This window comes from Dufourea novaeangliae, unplaced genomic scaffold (assembly GCF_001272555.1).
Source record: "Dufourea novaeangliae isolate 0120121106 unplaced genomic scaffold, ASM127255v1 scaffold14, whole genome shotgun sequence".
NCBI classification, from domain to species: Eukaryota; Metazoa; Arthropoda; class Insecta; order Hymenoptera; family Halictidae; genus Dufourea; species Dufourea novaeangliae.
The window spans coordinates 2,173,338-2,192,130 of NW_015373890.1; the positions used below are offsets into that span (position 1 = coordinate 2,173,338).

General features: G+C 37.3%; 1 protein-coding gene across 1 annotated transcript in view; it reads right to left on the reverse strand.

Moving 5' to 3' along the window:
- Positions 1-2,476: 2,476 nt before the first annotated feature.
- Positions 2,477-18,793, reverse strand: part of LOC107186995 (mitochondrial sodium/hydrogen exchanger 9B2) — a 92,275-nt gene continuing 75,958 nt past the window's right edge. Inside the window, exons 5-7 of the mRNA XM_015574987.1 lie at positions 16,590-16,754; positions 3,578-4,121; positions 2,477-2,494 (exon numbers count right to left, since the gene is read on the reverse strand). Of these exons, the coding sequence (XP_015430473.1) occupies positions 3,594-4,121; positions 16,590-16,754 (693 nt within the window). The 3' untranslated portion in view covers positions 2,477-2,494; positions 3,578-3,593. The remainder of the gene's footprint in view (positions 2,495-3,577; positions 4,122-16,589; positions 16,755-18,793) is intronic.

Below are 18,793 nucleotides of genomic sequence, written 5' to 3' on the forward strand. Positions count from 1 at the left end.
GTGGAATATTCTTTAAAAGAGAGAAGAATTAGAACAGTGCAATTTTAGTATGACGAACTAATTATCACCATTTTGTACATTGGAATATTTTATAAACGGAACATAAATAACTGAAGAAAGGAAAAAGATCGAAATTTTAGTAACTAATTATCATTTAATACTTATACAGTAGAATTTAGTCTATAACAGTAGAACTCTGTACTTATACAGTCATCCTCTTCTCGCGGGCAAATTGAACCAATAGTACTATCAAGCTAATTAATTAATCGATTAATTTACGCGCAAGTGCTCTTTAGTTAAAGTTTCGACCGATCGATTAATTAATTCGCCAGGCTCTACTATGTATATTATTCTCGCACTCTCTTATTCATGGCTAATTATACAGGCACAGATTATGTACAAATATTCACATTCACTCGTACGTCACGTTTCTCAATTACAACAAGCAGTTCCAGAACAATTTTACAATAAAAATAAAAGTATGCAACGTTTGCATGATGCATAAAATTAATGCAAGTTCCCGCCGAGATGTTCACGATCGATAAACGACCAAAGGCAATATCAATTAATATTTGAACAATATTATATTTGTCCTAGTCGTTCGGAAATTATTTCATACTTTTAATACGCAACAATAGTTTTACCATCGAACACAAGAAAAGTTTGAATTTAAGTGAGCTCGATACATTTACGTTAAAATAAGGAACTTACACACATATTTTCTTACAAGATATCTTAATGCATTCTTGCAAAATCGTGAAAGGACATTCACATGTATATATAATCCAATGTCTCATAAATATTATAATTCATCGTATAATTATTATCCTTTCCTTTGCTCGATGAATTTAATAGGATTCATCGTAGCGAAAGGATTATTAAATATGCTTAAAAATTTGGTTGCTTTTTTGTACAGATCTTCTAAAAAATAAGTGCACTGCATGTTATATACAAATGTATACATTCGTACTTTTTTAAATCATTTTTTAAGTCTTTTGCAAAAGGCACTGTTTGTAATGACATGGCTAGTTTAACATCATTATTACTCGAATAACGTTTTGTAACTTCTTGTTTGTAAATCTGGTAAATTTGCAAATACGATATTAGAGCATTAGGATTTACATAAAATACAATATTCGAAAATTGTCATTATAATTTTCATTACACACCAGTCACATCTTCATATCAAACAGCTGCAGTCTTTTACAGTTTTCTCTTTTTCATTTATAACAACGTGTAGCGAAGATTCACTAATTGTCTAAAGAAAATTATATTAACCCGATGGCTCTTCACAGTTACCACGTAATGTGTATCATGGCTATGAAACAGATTATCATCTGTCATTTTGAACGATTTATCTCGTCAGAAAGATAGTTCATTTTGAACGAACCGATTCGCAATTTGTACACCATTCTATGTAGATATTGATATGGATCTAAACATAGACTTACACTTCAGACGTACAGTTAGTTCTATGTGTAGACTCAGATGTACAAAAATAGCTGAATCTGGATCTGGATTTAGATCTAGTTTGAAGTTTAGACCTAGATCTATTTATAAGTTCAGACACTGGCTATAATTCGAACGTAGATTTCTACACCTAGATCGAGTTCTAAATCTAGACCCAGGCATAATCAGACCCAAATCAGTTCTAAAATTTTAAAAACCAATTCCAGTGACCGTATTTTCTACTCCAAACGACGTAACAGTTTACAGTTACTTCATTGTTCAACACTTTTGGCAAAAAACGCAGCGAATTATGAATGAATGAATTCCAACCTCTTTTACTTAGGCAAGATCTTCCATCCAGACAATAGGACTTCTCATAATCAATAGGTCTTCTCATAAGACATCTCTTTAGCGAAACGTTCTGGACACTATGACGACCGGCTAGTTTCGAGAGTAACTTCCACCACTGAGTGGTTGGTTCCGTCAAGAGTTAACAAAATATGGATTTTGCCATGTATGTAAAAAGGATTCAATAACTTTGAATAACTAAAAACTACCAGTTGACACTCAGATGACTTCAGTATCGCGTCATCGGCCACTAACAGTTAGCAGTTACATGACGTCACTGTGTCGTCATCAGTCGTCATAGCGTTAAGATACTTCATTAGTAATAACTAGACTGCGGATTTTATGGAATTATGGCCTATAGAGCTCTGTGAAATGGAATGAACGGTAAAACTTTCATCAGATTCAACCACTTTTCCATTTTCTTCTTAATCCAATAAGATACTTAAGGGAACAAAGAACGTCCTACCTCTGTTCTTGTCTTTATGAATTACTTTCTAAAATTGTATTCTGGATAAAAATCGGCAGTCTAGTAATAACGAATAGATTAAAATTGTCACACACTGTTACCTTAGGAGAAACGTTCGTGTTGGGCGGCAGTCGACTTGTACTATACTACCAGGAAAAAGTAAGCGACTGAGCATAAGCTCCGGACCGTAGACACCACTGCCTCTTTTATGTTCCTCAGGATCCACATTAACTAGCCAAGAAAAGTTTCATAATGTCATTGAAAGTCGTTATCGATGAAATGTTTTTTTGTTAAGATAAAGTAAACCTTATTTTAGGCCCTTAATTGTTTTTAACTGGTATTACTAATATGTATCATCAATTTGAATCACTTAACAGGCGCAACAATCTAAATACCCGAAGTAACTGATCATAAATGATTATAACTTGATACAAGTCTTTAATATTTGAAAATCTTTGCCAACGAAAATTGATTCGCGTGATATACTCCGAAAACACTTTCTCGACCAGGAATAGGAACATTAACATTGGTCATTGAAACTATCCGCGAATTATATTCTAGAATAACGCGATACTCCGACAACACGCTCGCGATCGAGTCCCCATCGCGATCTTCCTCGGTACCGTATCAACCAGGCCCGAATGTTATACGGAAACTTCGATAACCCGAAGATTGTTTGAAATGTTGCAGGTTTGTAGGGGACCTCAAAAGAAGTATCAGACAATTTTTATTTGGTACCTTTTCTTCAGGCTGAAAACAGCCTTCAAACGTTATAATGTATTTTCCTATTGCCCTGTATATCTTGAAAATTAAAGTAGATATGAAAAACTTGTCAGAACAAAAAATGAATAGATTTTTATGTTCCTTGAAACTGTGCCTTGAAATTGCTAAAAATTTGTTCGGTGACTTATTTATTTACTTAAATAACAAATTTTTAACAATACCATTGCGCAGGCTCATATAACATAACAAGGTATTAAATTTTCAGCGCAATAAGTTTTTTGTATCTACGATAGTTTTCAAGATATACAGGAAAACAGGAAAACACAGATTAACATTTAAGGGATGTTTTCACGATGAAAAACCCAAAAGTATCGCAACAAAAACATTGCCTGATACGTCTGTTGAGGTCTCCTAAAAATCTGCATAGTTTCAAACAATTTCGAACTGTCAGGTTACCAAAGTTCCACGGTTAGAAACCAGCATTCCGAATAAGAGAATAAAAAAGGAAACCTCAGAAGCATGCGATGGAGATTCTCGGAGTCTTGTCTCGCCAATGTATGTTAGAGGATATTAGAAGAAATTAGGGATCACTTGGACAAGAACAGCTTCAAGGCTTCCTTTCGTTCGCGGTATCCTCGAGGTCTGGGTCCTCGTTGATGATGGAAATGTCGCGGATAGAGGGTCTTCGCGTCTTCCAGCCTTCTGGAGGCGTGACTGGTGTCGTGGTCTTTGTCAGTAGCTTCGGCCCCGACAGGGTGATGATGATGGCCCCGGCTGGAGCGGTTAGCAAAATCGACAGTACGCACATGGTCACCACTGTTTCAGCGTAGAACACCTGTTCTGGGTCGTTAGGGTCTACTTTGTCCAATGTGGTTGGGGCCAGGGCCGCCTGGACGGTCGCCTTTGCCATCCAGGAAAAGGCGATAAAGATCTTTTCCTTTAAGTTCAGCTTCGAACCGACACCGACAAGAATCGTCGCGATAATACGGATCACGATACCAGACAACAGACAAGCCAGACCTAGATAAACCGTCTTTCCATCGAGCTCGTCGATCCTGATCTGGGCGCCGGTCACCGCGAATAGAATCGGCTCGAAGATCATCCAGAAGATCTCGAAGGCTGTCGCGACTGGGTTCTGGAATGAAAGGTTTGTTCGATTAGATTAGACGTTTTGGAGAATCGTTTGGCTTGGTCGAGTGTGGGGCTATTAGATGGCTTTGGTGAATATTGGGAGACAAAATGAAGATTGTAAGGAGAATGTTGTAGAGAGTGAAGAAGATTGCAAAAATACAATGTGGGAATTATAATTGTAGTCACGTGACTGCTTGTATGTATTGTTATGCATTATTAAAGTAACAAAATCAGTCCACTATGTAGGGTATCCCAAAATAGGTGTAAGTCCTTGAAAGGGGTGATTCCTGAGCTGATATGAAAAAACTTTCTCCTCGGCAAAAAAAGTTCTTCGAGGCTTTGTCAACGAGATATTAACGAAGAACTGTTTGTTCTTTTTATTAACGAAAAACCCCCTTTTGTCCACTATGATGAACATTTATTTGTCACTATTTGTTTATACCGAAACTTACTTCTATCGTTTCGATAGTCTTGGTCCTAAACTTTATTTTATAGTTTCTGTTTGGAAATATATACGTTGTGTTTCGGGTGAAAAGTAAAAAGGAGATTGACAGAGTGATTTGCATCCAGAAATTCCAGTTCTTGCTCTTTGATCGACGATACTGCACCCGTTCTGCTTTTAGACGAATGCACTACTATACGAACAGTACACACAGGGGACTAATCCTCTTACGGGATGGTGTTGCCGTTGTAGAGGTGACGCGGTCTAAGCGTTCGACGATCGTATCGTGAAAAATGGGAGAAACAAAGGTTCACATCGAACGCCCGCGAAAGCTTATACGAATGATCCTTTTATAGAACTGTATCGAGCGATCACACAACTTTTGCCGCAAACCGCTTTCATCGGAGCCGTGTATCCCCGTAAATCCGATATGAATATTGTCCGTTCTGATGGTCATTAGCACATTGTTTATTTATCTGATGAATATCATATGGCGGCTGCGATCACACCAGCCTTCAACACTATACAAATTAAGTAAATAGAATATCTTTAACAAGTTACAATATTTACTATTGGGGTATTGCACGAGAGATCGGATACTTTTTGGAGTAACATTTCGGATTTTCTTGACATTTGGATATGTTGTAGTCTTTAGTGATATATTATTGTATCTCGAAGGATTTTTGAAAATTTCAAATTTTTAAGTAGTGCTCCGGTATTATAAAATTGCATTTCATTAAAACAATTGCAAAATAAATGGTTAAAAAATATTCTTTTTACTGAAATAATTTTTATTAGGTTTTATGTCTCCTCTATAAGCATCCACAAAGATCATTTTGATCGGTTTGTTAGTTCAACAGTTATGATGTATTGAAAAGATGTGTACACTATATTCCAAAAAGTTTTAGAATAAACAGTTAAAAAAATTTTTTAAAGTCCTTTGAGATACGTTTGTATATTGTGTTCGAAAAAATCGACTTTAAGAGTGCAATGGAATAGGACCTGGCTAGCGCGTCTGATCGTTGCATTCCGTTTCTACTTACTACCATAAAGAATACACGTGTTTCAGATTAATTTTTAATTTCGATTTTATCAAAAACTAAGCCGAGAATGACAAAATTTTATTCCATGTATATTCCTTATTTTTTTCGTAAGGAGTCACGTGGTGCCCGCTTTTGTATATTATTCGGCCGAATCCTCTATCTGCTAGCACTAAGTAGAAACGGAATGTTATGAGCAGACAAGTCAGCCAAGTCCTATCCAGCAGAGTTTTAAATTCGATTATCACGAAAACAAAGTCTGAAATGAAAAAATTGCATTCTGTACTTTTGATTTACTTTTTCACGTAGCATGATCGCCTACCAGGTTATACCACCAATCACTTTATAATTTTTGTATATTTATCGCAATATGTCTACATAACAATTTTTATTTGTGAAACTTTAACTGTATTATTACCAGAGTACTATCGTGACTAAAGTTTTACGATTTTCATAGTTTATTGCGGACGATTTCTACAGAAAATCTCCGCGTAAAATGTGTACTTTAAATCTGAGGCACAGACCACCACGTGATACAGTTACCTTTCACAGTATGGCGTCGTTATTCTTCAACCCCCGTCTTCTGACGCCCCTCGACCGATCATGAAGGACCGTCAATATCATTAATATTTCACCGTCGGATATTGCTGTACTTAATAACCCAGACTTAACGACCTCACTCTTGCCCGTAGTAAATCAACACCCTTAATACCACCACCGACGCAACGTCGCCTTCCTCGTCGCGCCTCAAATCATTAAAACAGGTAAATAATTCCTCTACGGTGAATATCGCCCGATAAAGTAGGCGCTTGAATTTACGACCGTGTTCTCGTAGCTTTCGAGTACACTTTTTCTCGTGAATATCGATTACTTATGGGGATGCGTTAAAAGGAATACTTAAATGGGTTTAACTTTAATATTCGCTGAAATAAACAATTACTTCTCTCATTGATTGTTTGCTTCATGAAAATAAAAAGATTTTCACTAGATGGAGAATTTTTGAGTGATGTTTAAGTGTTCTCGAATAATTTTCAGGAAGTTGCGTTAAATATAGATGTATTTTGTTCAATCACGGATTTATAAAAATTTTTTGTACAGGGTACCAAAAATATTCAATGAGCGGGTTAAACATTTTTTTTTTTGATAATTTTTTAAAATAATAGATTTTCCCGTAATTCGTTCATAAAACATTCGTCACTAAATCAGTGTTCCGATCATCGGTATTTAGAATGATCAAAGATTCCGAAAATCGACATTATATTGGAAAAACTGTGTTAATGTGCTATGTTCGTTAATTATTGTGTTAAACTATTGCGTGCGAAAATATTGTTTCCAAAAAAATATTTAAACAAATGTTGTAAGTAGTCTTACAATGACTACCGATTCTTGATTTTATGAAAACAGAATGTTTGTACAAGATACAAAAAGATGCAACATTTGTTCCTTTTTGTGTATGGTTGACATAGCAGAACCGTTAATAGTAGCAATCTCCCATTCTCTCAAGCACCGTGTAAAATCCTCTCATTTCCCGCTAAACAATTAATCTCGAGTAAACGAGTGAAATCAAGCATGAAATATCTCGCCGCGACAGAATCGTCGCGTCTGAAAAAAAAAAAAAAAAAAAAACGAAATATAATTTCCCCGTTATCGGGGATCCGTTCACTCATACGTATCTCGTGTGTTCCCGCTGAATATCGCGGCACAATTCGTATCGGCAGTTGGTTTCACGTTAATTGAATTGCATTGCTTCTACGTTCGGCATGCATTAATTAACGCGGTCCGATCGAATAAGTTAATTAGGGGTAGCCAGTTCTTTTCATTTCCGCCGAATCGCGAGTTCCTTTATCCCCGCCCCCCTTGGTTCTTTTCCCATCCCCCTCCCACTTTGGTGAGAGGAGGAGGGGCGCCATATTGCCCCGCCATTCGGAACTCTCTCCTTTTTCCTCGTTTTTTCCCCTCCGTCTTACCGGGAGCACTTCCGCGAGAGCTTTCAGTGCGACCTGTAACCAGAGCAACCCGCGGTATTTCGCATAATTAATGAAATCGATCGTCGTTCGAGGAAGGCGAACTTCATTATATAACCTCCACTACTTAATTACGGAGCCGCTCCCATTCTCTGTCGATCGCGTCGCCTCTCGCTATCGTCGTTCCCGCGCGCCTTTCTCCTCCCCTCCTACTCCGCCCTCCTGCTCGCCCCACCCACTTATATGCGCCGGAATTATCGTGTAAAACGCTTATTTGCCGATCCACGTAGAGGAAAGGGACTCCGTGTCTCAATCCGTGCGATATTAATTCATTCCGTGGATATACGCGTGTCCAGGCGGGTCGCCGACGAGGAAAATGCTTTTCCGTGATTCTTCTTTTTCTCGATCTTGTCTTTGTCTTGCGCTCTTATTACGTTGAAGTTTATAGTACAGTATAAAATTCGCACCGAGAATCGTTTCAATACTTCGCAAAGTTTTTTTGCCCGAAGTCCGAGTCTCGGCAACAAAAGCAGGGGGGGGGGGGCAACAGAGTATGCGTTTGACGGATTCCACGCCTTCCCTCTCTCCAGTGGTGGGGTTGAAGTAGAAACTCTCACGAGGAACTTTATATCCAACTCTCATGGAACCTTTACTGTAAAAGGAATTCGTTACGATGGAGTTCTGAGACATTAATCAGAACTTCAGTTTTTTTTGTCAAATGTATTAAGTACTCAACCTTCATTTTTCCCTGTACTTTGAATTTAGAATTCAATACAATTTAGTGGAAGAACAATATTGAACAAATGCCAAACGATATTGTGAATATTAGTTTCTAATTATTACGATTGGAAATTTGTAAAGATTCATAATTTCATAACAAAGAAAATGTAGGAAGATTTAAATATTCAAGTTCCGATATTGTAGGGTAACAATTTACAGAGGGGAATTATGAATGGACACAGTTAACGACGAAGTGAACTAATATTTGGAATGCTAATTGCTTCCACTTAGGCAATATAAAAATTCAGCTCGTCTATAATTTTACCAAAATGTATTCCGATGGTTCCACTAAAATGAAGCCAGCTAAAAACGGTCGGAATTAAAATTTCAAATACCAACGTAAAACTAATATATTCATTCCACTAACGTTTGGAGCAGTAACCGCTTCCATGGGTACTCAAAAATTTGGTTCCCTTCTTTGTAGCGAAGTCGGATAATCTCATGTAGGAAGAAGGAACCACTCGATGAAATTTTCCACTCACGAAATTTCTACGTTCACTTAATAACAATTTTAATAATATTGGTTTCAATCATAAATAAACTTTTACTTGCGGTGCAAAATGATCTTATTATTCCTAAGAAAATTATATGACTCATCGTAGCAGAACTAACAATCAGATTATCCATTGATAATAGTGGAGAATATACAACAAACAAATGTTAGTTATACATTGTCTTAAAAATGAATGAATTGAAAAATAAAATGGGATTAATTCTATATGTATATGTATTATATAAAATACAGGTGTAATATAAATATAAAGGTTAAATATAATAGTAAAGCAGATATGTACTACGAAACCAAAAGACTGACTGCTTCGACTGTAACCTGTCTCTTTTTGAAAAACACAGTATAATATATACAAGTGTGTAATTAATATATTATAAATTTTCTTTAAGAGCAAAAAGAATATTTGATTCTACATTTTACCTCAATAGACTGTTCGGATGATACATTGTTTAAAAAAATCTTTACATGTCCCATACTTTTGTAAATATTAAATGTATACACATGTGTACATCAGGGCTTAAGTATCTTATGACACCTACATAAGAGAGCACAACTGGAAGAACAAGAAAAAATTCATATTTAAATCATCAACTGTGTACCAACCTTCAACAACTCGAAGAACCACATTCCTCAAACCTTAACATTTCCAATTTCTCACAATCTCATGATTAACGTACCCATCGTGACGCAGCACGATCTTGCTGGTTGGGGGATGTACTCACGCTGGCGAATTCGAGGGAAATCGTCAAACTCGAAAAGCGGATCTCCGCCGAATAAAGGGGGCCGCATTTGAATACAGCCCCGTCTATTCATATTCCGCGTGTCGACGAGGGATCCGCCGACGACCGATGACCCCCCCCCCCCCCCCCCCCCCCCCAACTTAGTTGCCGATACACTTGGTCGCAGAGTTTCAAGCGAAGGGAAGTAACAGTGGAGGGGGGACTGCAACTTGTAGCAGTACGACAATTGGAACGGCTAACGGCCCATCCCCCTCCCTTCTCTTCCGCCAACCAGAAAGCGTGCCATGTCCACGAGCGCGATTTTTCCTCACGCAAACAGATGATTTATCCCGAGTCAGACATTCTCCCGTCGCGACGCGACGTCGAGTTCTGTTTTCCCTTCGGATTTTCTTCGGAGTTTGCTCTCGAGGAGTCGAGCGTTTAACGCGCGCGGGCGGCTTGTTTGAAGAGAGGAGACATCCGAACACGCCTTTGGGGAGGAGCCCCGGGTACACCCGAGCGGACAAATATTTTCCACTGATATTTGCATTATTTTGTTTCCTTTCCGATGCGAGACAACTTCACCTTTGAAGTTTCACGGTGTTCGGATCGTTTCTGGTGTTTGCTCTACGGAGTTATTGCTGATTATGTGATACTGGGAGGATTCTTGAATGAGGCTGTTTCACCGGGTGTAAAAATTGAGAATTGAGTTTTGAGGTGGTGGTTTTATTGGAGGAAGTATGTTGAAAGGGAGGGATGATTTTTGGTAATTGTTTAGATAGCGGCTGCCATTTTGGATTTCGATAATTTTTTAATATGGTGTAGGAATACACATTTTTAACAACTTTTTCCTTTCTGTGTTAGTGCCGCCCGGCTTTAATTCCCGTGATATTCGCCGAAAAGTGTGGGTACCACTACTTTCCTGTCTTGGGTGCGTGGTTAATGTAGCTTCCGCGTTTGGTGTCGTATCTAGCTGGGTCTCCATGTGGCGCTTTATACTTTTTATTAATTTTATTTAATAATATTTTAAACTACTTAAAAAAATTTAATCGAAAACAATTTACAAATAAGTGGAAGAAACAAAAAATGTTTTCCCTTATTGTAAAAAAATTCATTTTAAAACCAAAGGAAATTAAACGACGCTACCGCTCATAGCAGATACGCGTTGAAGATACTACATATCAAACACATTGAAACCTGCGATCTTAATTTTTAGTTTTATTTGATCGTTAACATATGTTTCTTTCTATGCCATCATAATCACTGTAAGAAAATCTATAACAGAAGATATTTATGAAAATATCATTTTTTGTTGCCTTATTTATTCTTTAGGCTCATAATATGAGTTGCAAATGCTAAGTAAGTCAATGATTCCAAATGGAATCCAATGGAACCCTACAATCCCAGAGGGTTAATAGATGAAATGAATTTTCCGTTTTCATCTAGATTCTGTAAAATAATCCATACGGATTTAAGTCTGCGGTATCAAAACGGTGAAAACCATTTATATTTATGTAATATATTCTCTATGAACCTACCTAGTGCGCTACAAAAACGAGCCACACGATTCACCCTGTTTCACCGAATTTTGCCTGGGTCGTCGGTTCCCAGAACAGCTCGAAACCGCCCCAAGACCATTTGTTCTCAGTGTTTACAACCCAGTGTCGACACCGAAACGGGAAAAGCATGGAAACGCCAAAGAGAGGCCTTTGATCCGCGCAGTAGACTCTAATTAAATCCGCAAAAGTCTGTATCTTCTGGTCCCGCTTCCCCCGTTTATAATCGGTAATTAAATACCGTCGCGGAAACATTGAAACGGAAATAACGCACGAACGAGAAAGAGAGAGATAACAAGTACATTTTGAAAATGCCTCGTATCCTCGATGGGCTCAAGTTTTTCAATCAATTTTCTATCAGAAGTTACGGGGGAACGGTGGCCTTCTCTACTAGACGTAATTTCGACAACGTTCCCGACACGCGTGAAACTTCGACCGTGATATCGACCGGAAAATGGAATCCTCATAGAGCAGGAGATTTGCTTATTCTATACGCTTATTAAACATTCACGTTTCGTACCAGCCGAGTTTTGATGAGCTACAGAGCAGTTCCTAGACGGTATGCAGAGAGACAGGGTTAGAAGCCGTGGCGAAGAAGAGGCTTTTGTGACTAATTCCGTGATGAGATTGAACCGGTGATAGCTAGACTGCGGATTTTATGCATTTATAGCTCATAGAGCTCTGTGAAATACAATAAACAGCAAAACATTCATCGAATCCAATGATTTCTTTATTTTAATCTGAACCCCATAAGATACTTAGGAGGAAAAATAAATTTTTACATTTGTTTCTGTCTTTATAAATTACTTTAGAAAATTTTATTTTGATATCTATATTATAATATCAAAAAGTTGAAAATATTTATAGAAAGTGACGAGAAAAACTACCCGTTTTCTAAAGGTTCTATCGAGGGTGAAGGTGAATTAACTAATAATTACAGAAAGAATAATTAATGAATGCCAGCAAGATAAATATACAACATAATTGACACCGGTCGATTCAGTCTTTTTTTGGATTTTATTATTATTTGTTTGACACAGTGAACATTTCACACGCGAACAGGACATATAGCACTACCTAAGTGCAAAACTCAGGCAAGTAAAACCTTTACCAAAATTGAAAGAAACTTTTGTCTTATTTTCAATCTAATTAAAATAGAGAAACGAAGTTTCTGTTTCATTCGTAGAAATATGAATTTACCATAAACCTTCACAGTCTACTAAGTATTTATTTGCCCTCTAAGTAAAGAACCGTTTACTCATTTCCATTTTACATTTTACTTTGTAAATTTACAATAATCATGGTCTCTTCCTACTTTCTAGTCCTTGTTGTGAAGGAAACTAGTTGTGTTGAAAAATTTGGTACATTTTTTAGTGAAGTGAATCTAATATGAATGAACAAATATTTGTCAACGACGGTATACTAGATTTGACTGACAGTCAACGTGTTAACAGCAGAATTTCTGTTCATTGCTACACACATAATCAACTCCAATTGCCGAAAATATACCAATCAATTATTTATACATTCTCAATTGTGTATTAGTATCATTTACTCGAGCGCTTTTCCCGATTTGTCATCAGCACGCAACATCAATAAGCGTTGCCTAGCCGATGTGTAAATGATCACGTAGCTCATAATACGAGGGTCAGGCGGAATTAAATAAAATAAATCAACACGCAGCAGAATACGTTACGTAATCTGAATTAAAGGCAAACAACGCCGGTAAATATCGAAGCGTGGCGGGCGAAGCGATACGCGAATTTGAGCCGTTTCATCGAAGTGTTTCCATATTCCGACACCAAGATGGCGGATCGGTAGCGCCGAAGTATAGTGGTAAGTGACTAACTTTACATTCGAATTTTAGTACCAAAGCACTCTGAATTGGTGCTTAAGTTTTTATATATTTATATTTTATGATATTTAATATTCATTAATAAATGTGAGTAAATTTGGAATTCGTTCGTCTGGTAATCATTAAAGTCGTAATTGACCGTTCCCACACAATTGAACACTTACAACATACAGATAAAGAAACTCTGTTTTACAAAAATTATACACACTTAAATATAGTTAAAATCTTGTATAACACAATTTTTTGTAAAGTTCGAGGCTGTTTCTGAAATTTCGTAGGGACACTTACGTAGGACAGCCTTATATCACGCCGATCAATCGAGCAATTTCGCCGGCGAAAATCAATTCTGCAAGCCAAAAGAGCAACACTGACACATCGAAGACGTAACACGGTGTGTAAAATTTGAATCGTATTCCGATAGGTACTGGTTACCCAGCCACGACACGGAGGAACGTGCTGAGCCTTGGTGCCGGAGGATTTACGAGTAAACTGTGGAAAATATTAACGCGCTCGGTGTTATGGGGCTGTCGGTGACCGGCGTCAGACTTTTCGTTCGACTTATGGGCAGTGGGGCTCGAGGCCAACGATAAGTGACGGCGCTTTTCATTCTGTCGAGCGGGCGTGTGCAGCCGGTTTATTGAAAATAAAACGATCGCAGGTAATGGCCGAAGGTCTGTGAGGTGGTGTTCGAAGAAGCAATACGGAAGTGGCGGAAGAACGCTACTAAAGGGAGTTGTTAAGTCGCACAATGCTTGCACTTTATCGCCGAACCGGTACGCGATCTTTAAAAATGAAACCAAAATAAAGCACACTTTGATTGTTTCTTAATCAACTGTTTTGACAATAGTATGTATTTGTTACTTTACATGGGATCTAACGAAATTATTACTAAAGGAAAGAAGTCTCTATCACAATTTCATTGCAGTAAATTGACATGTAACAATTTGAATTTGTAATAAAATATCCGCAGTCTAATACCGTGACATTATTACAATAGTAATGAAGTGGTCTATCAGAGCGTTGAAAGCAATTTTCAATCTATTGTATATTTATAAGTACCTCTTTACCGTTTTTTAAGTGTGAGAGCAACGAAATACTTTTGTTATGCAAGAATGACTTATTTAAATTCCTGTAGAAACTGATGAAATATTTTGAATCAGAACACAAAGTAATATATCATTCTGACTGCGTAGTTTACGCTGCAATAAGTTATCGAGTTTACCGAGGGGGGAATAAGGTGCCATTTAAATAAATTTATAGCCGTTGATAAGGAAATGGTCCTCGGTGATAAAACTAGCCGACCTGTGTAAGTATATTACAGTGTCAATTAATAATTGATGTATTTCCAGGAATAAAGTTGATAGTATAAATCAAAAACAACTGAAGGTACCTACATAATAAAATCCGTAAATATATTTCAATGAGAATTTCAGTTCTTCAAAATATTTACGTGAAAATTTGTATCCTAAGAAACGTTTAAAACCAGATTTTAATTTAAAAAATAATTGTTATCCTGCAAAATCCATTGACCCTCTGAAAATATCTAACTTATTTTTAAAGTACACCTTAAAAAACAATCTGTATATGATTCTATGTATAGATATCTAACAGATATATAGAATATCTATACATGATAATTCTTTAAGATAAACATCTAACATCGCAAAAAAATCACCAGATTTTTCCTTACTACGTCAATTAATTTTTATCTTTTCAAATTAGTTCATATACTTTATTGTAACAATATTGAATCGTAGTTTTGGTATACTAGAGATCTGTTATAACAATTCTCAAAACTATACATTGTTTGAACCTTTAATAAACAAGTAATGAAAAAAAATGAAAAATACTTTATCTCTATAAACTCCAAAAGTATTTCTTCAATCCAGTCTAAAACCTTGGATAGTAGATTAACATTTTGTTTCCATTTCGTACGTAATAATCTTTAAAAAACCATAAAAAAAAAGACTAAACTCGCTTAATTGACTAAATATCAGTTCATACGAGTGTAAAAAGTTGATTACTCTGTAGACATAGGGGACAGAAATGCAATTAATGGAATCATTGAAATTCAAAATGCGAGTTATGACAGCCTGTGCGGTAACGTTCGGCGCGACTAAAACCGTTGTTAATTAGTAACGGGAATGTACATTCATAGGAACGTTAATTCGCTAGAAAAGGTATATTATACTATCCCCCTTTACCCACTTCCGCGATTCCCGGCGCATCCGCGATATTATTGCATTTTACGCCATTAACAAGCAACCGGTGAGTTGATTTGCGACAACTGGAACAACCGAACGCAAAATAATAATGGACTCCACTTGCACCTCTATTCCTAATTTTAGTTTAACGTAACTAATATAGTCCGTTTTCGTCAGATAATTAATTTATTCTACTTTCTTCAAATCGTTTATAAATGGTTAATTATAACTTTGTAGTCCTATCTAGTATTTGAATATTACTGACAATGTAAATACGTGAGGAAGCAAACTATTTTATTAATTATTCTTAATTATGTATGAGATGATTCATCTTCTATCATTTTTCTTTATATTTTCTTTTTAAATCGATTTATTTTACTCGTGGAAAGGTTCCGTTTCCTTTCGAAATGAGTACAAAAGATCTAACAAAGAAATAATTTCTCATCTACTAAGTTACAGATTCAAAAATTGAAGATAGTAAAAGACGATTTATTAGTCAAGTTTTCACGTATAATTCAGAAGCCTTCCCGTACATTCCTCAAAAGAACAACGTCTATTCACAGAATTGTGAATACCGTAAGATAGTCCCGGTGTACGAGATTATCCAACGGCGTATACTACATTTTCGCGTTGGCTTGTAACTTCCGAAACAAGTTGCAAGTCGCAAAACGCTGACTTAGACGCAATTTAACGGTACACTGGGGCCAAGTTAGACGTCTCGCTCCTCTGCGTGTTTACGAGTGGGTATTGCAGCCCGGAAGACTAAAGCTTCGCAGCATAAGTAAAACAGGCAACAAGAGGCTTTTGGCTTCCGTTCTAATCGTTACAACGATCCCAAATATTGCTCATACTCGCGTTCGAGAACGTAACGCCAGTTCTGGTTCCTTTGATAGTTTTATGGTGCTGAAATTCGAGCAACGAGCGAGATCATAAGATACGTCGCTTGTTCAAGCGTTAAAGCGTACAAGCGTTTGCAATGCAGACTGTCACACGAACGGGTACAGGGTGTTCCACCTAACGAGAGCACCTCCAATATTCCACTTGTTTTTGAAGATACAAGAAACTGCGAGGGAAAAGTATTATTGGGTTAGAAGGAGCAAATATTGTTTGCAAACATTTTTCTCAAGGTCATATTTTGACTACCAATCGCAGCGCGTAGCCAACGTTATCACGGACACTCGGGTGGCAGACTCGCGCTTTGATTGGTCGAGATTTTTCGTTAATATCTCATTACCAAAGCCTCGAATAACATTTTCACTAAGGAAAAAGTTGTTTCAAATTATCTCAAGAACTCCTTATATCTGGGAGTCGAAGCTATTTTGGGAAACCCTGTATATACGAAGGTTAAAGAGTTCACTGGTCAAATGCATCACTGTGAAATGGGCAAAGTGTACTACTCACGTCGTCGACGTCCCAGCCCTGTTTCTGCCAGAAGTAACAGCTGACGAAGGCGGCCGCAACCACCGCCAACGGGCCGGCGCCGCCCAGCTCGATCGCCTCGCTTCCAAACACCGCCAGCAATCCGCCGCCTAACAGCATCAGCACTCTCATGGGCACCATGAACGGCTGAAACGTAACAGATCGAAAGAACGATTAGACCAGTCATCGGGGATCGCTCCTTCACCGTGGTTGAACCATTATTGAATTTTCGGATTGAATAACGGTAGCCCCTTAAGTGGTGTGTTAGATAGGACCTGTTAATTACGTTGTTTACCCGCACGGTGTCGCTATGAATCGTCGGACGTAAAATGTCGTTCCGCTTCTTGAATCCGAAATCGGTGTAAATTGTTAAATAAATGAAATAGATCCCCCTGTTATATGGAGTATACCGAGATAGCGCATGACGCCTTGAAGACGTCCATTTTACGGCTATTTTAAGTCTGAGGCGTCTTTAAGCCGTCTTCAAGGCGTCATGTGCTAACTGGGATACGTTTCGTGTTATACTAGTGACATAAGTTAGACATACATATGCAGTGGGTAAAGAAATATCCGCACACTCTTTAAAACAAACCTACTTTTTTAAAATTAGAACAAATGACTTGAGTTTTTTTTGTGAAGTTAGGATTAGTTTGAAAAAGTTGTTCTGTTTTAAAGGATATGCGAAATACTTTTTCCAACCATTGTCAGTACAAAACTTCTTTAAATGACATCCAAATATTATAGAAACTGTGCTACTCTGACTACTAAGTTCGTTATTTATCACAAGCAAACATATTGTTCATAAACAAAAGATTTTAGAAAATGTTGAATATAGTCTTAAAATGACTAGTTCGTTGTTAATATTCTTGATTTATGAAAACAAACATTTTCATACAAGACACCAAAAAGATACATTGAGCAGTTTAATTCTTTTCGACAGCCCCTCTTCTCGCTGCTCCGTTGCGTTCTCGGGTTCCAAGAAGAGTAAGTCATCGCGAAGAGGATCGAGTTTGTCAAAGCTTTTCTCACCTCGCTTGTAGAAATCAAGAAACGAGAAAACTAAAAGTGTTTGAGGAATCGAATGCAATCGGTAGCGAGACGATTGCTACGAAATCGAAAATAAATCTCCGTGGTACACGGGACGATCGGATGTAGTAATAAGTTCTTGCAAGATGGCGATCGTTCAGTAGCCTGGGCCCGTGTAAAAGGAAACGAATCGCAAACTCCATCCGAAGTGTACTTCGCGTTGTACACAGACTCGCGGGTAACTGCACACGTTCGGATCGTTTCGAATCGATGATGAACAGAGAAAAGTTCGAGGGCACGTATGTACACAGGAGGAACGAGCGCAATGCCATTCTGTCCCTCGTCCACGATGAAACATGAATATAGAGAGAAGCGTGCTGGATTTTCTCGCAGGTTTCCTTTCCCCCTATCTTACGTTATCAATATTGAAATTCCTTGTGCGCTATTGATTTTTCGAACAAGATCGAAAATACTACACTCATGCTTTTCTACGTATGACTTCCCCGAATGTATGCGTACGCAACGTTGTAAGAAAACAGACATCTTTTTATAAAAAAAAGTGAATTGTAAACTTCTGAATGAACTTTCTGTCTTAGACGGGGTTTTATGAGAATTGAAAAGTGTCTTTTTTTAAATTAAAAATTGGGGTGTGGAGATATGGTGTTGGTCGAAAGAAAGTTTAACCCTCCGTTATCACACTGGGTCAAATTGACTCAGAATTTGATTTTGAGGGAGAATATCTTTGAGGCATCATTAAAAATGGTACTATTGGCGTCATGTTGTAGTAATTTCAGGGAAGCTCAGAAATTTTTTTTTCGGAATTTTGTTTAAAAATGATGAAATTTGAAGTGGTAATATTTAAACATGAAAATGTGATCTGCAATATTCAATACGTCATCTCAGAATTTTTTGCGACTTAATTTAACAAATAGTTTTTAAGTAGCAGCTGATTGAACATTGATTTGCATTAAATTGACTTATTGAGCTTCATCGAGGTTATTAGTTTACTGTCTTTAATGGATAAAGCGTACGATGAGTGCATAAAATCCGCAGTGCAGTCATTAGTGTTTATGGTGAGCAGAAACAGTAAGAAATGGACAAAACATGTCCGCCATATTGTATTTAATAGCAAACGCACTCGGCGAATATTCAGATCTGAT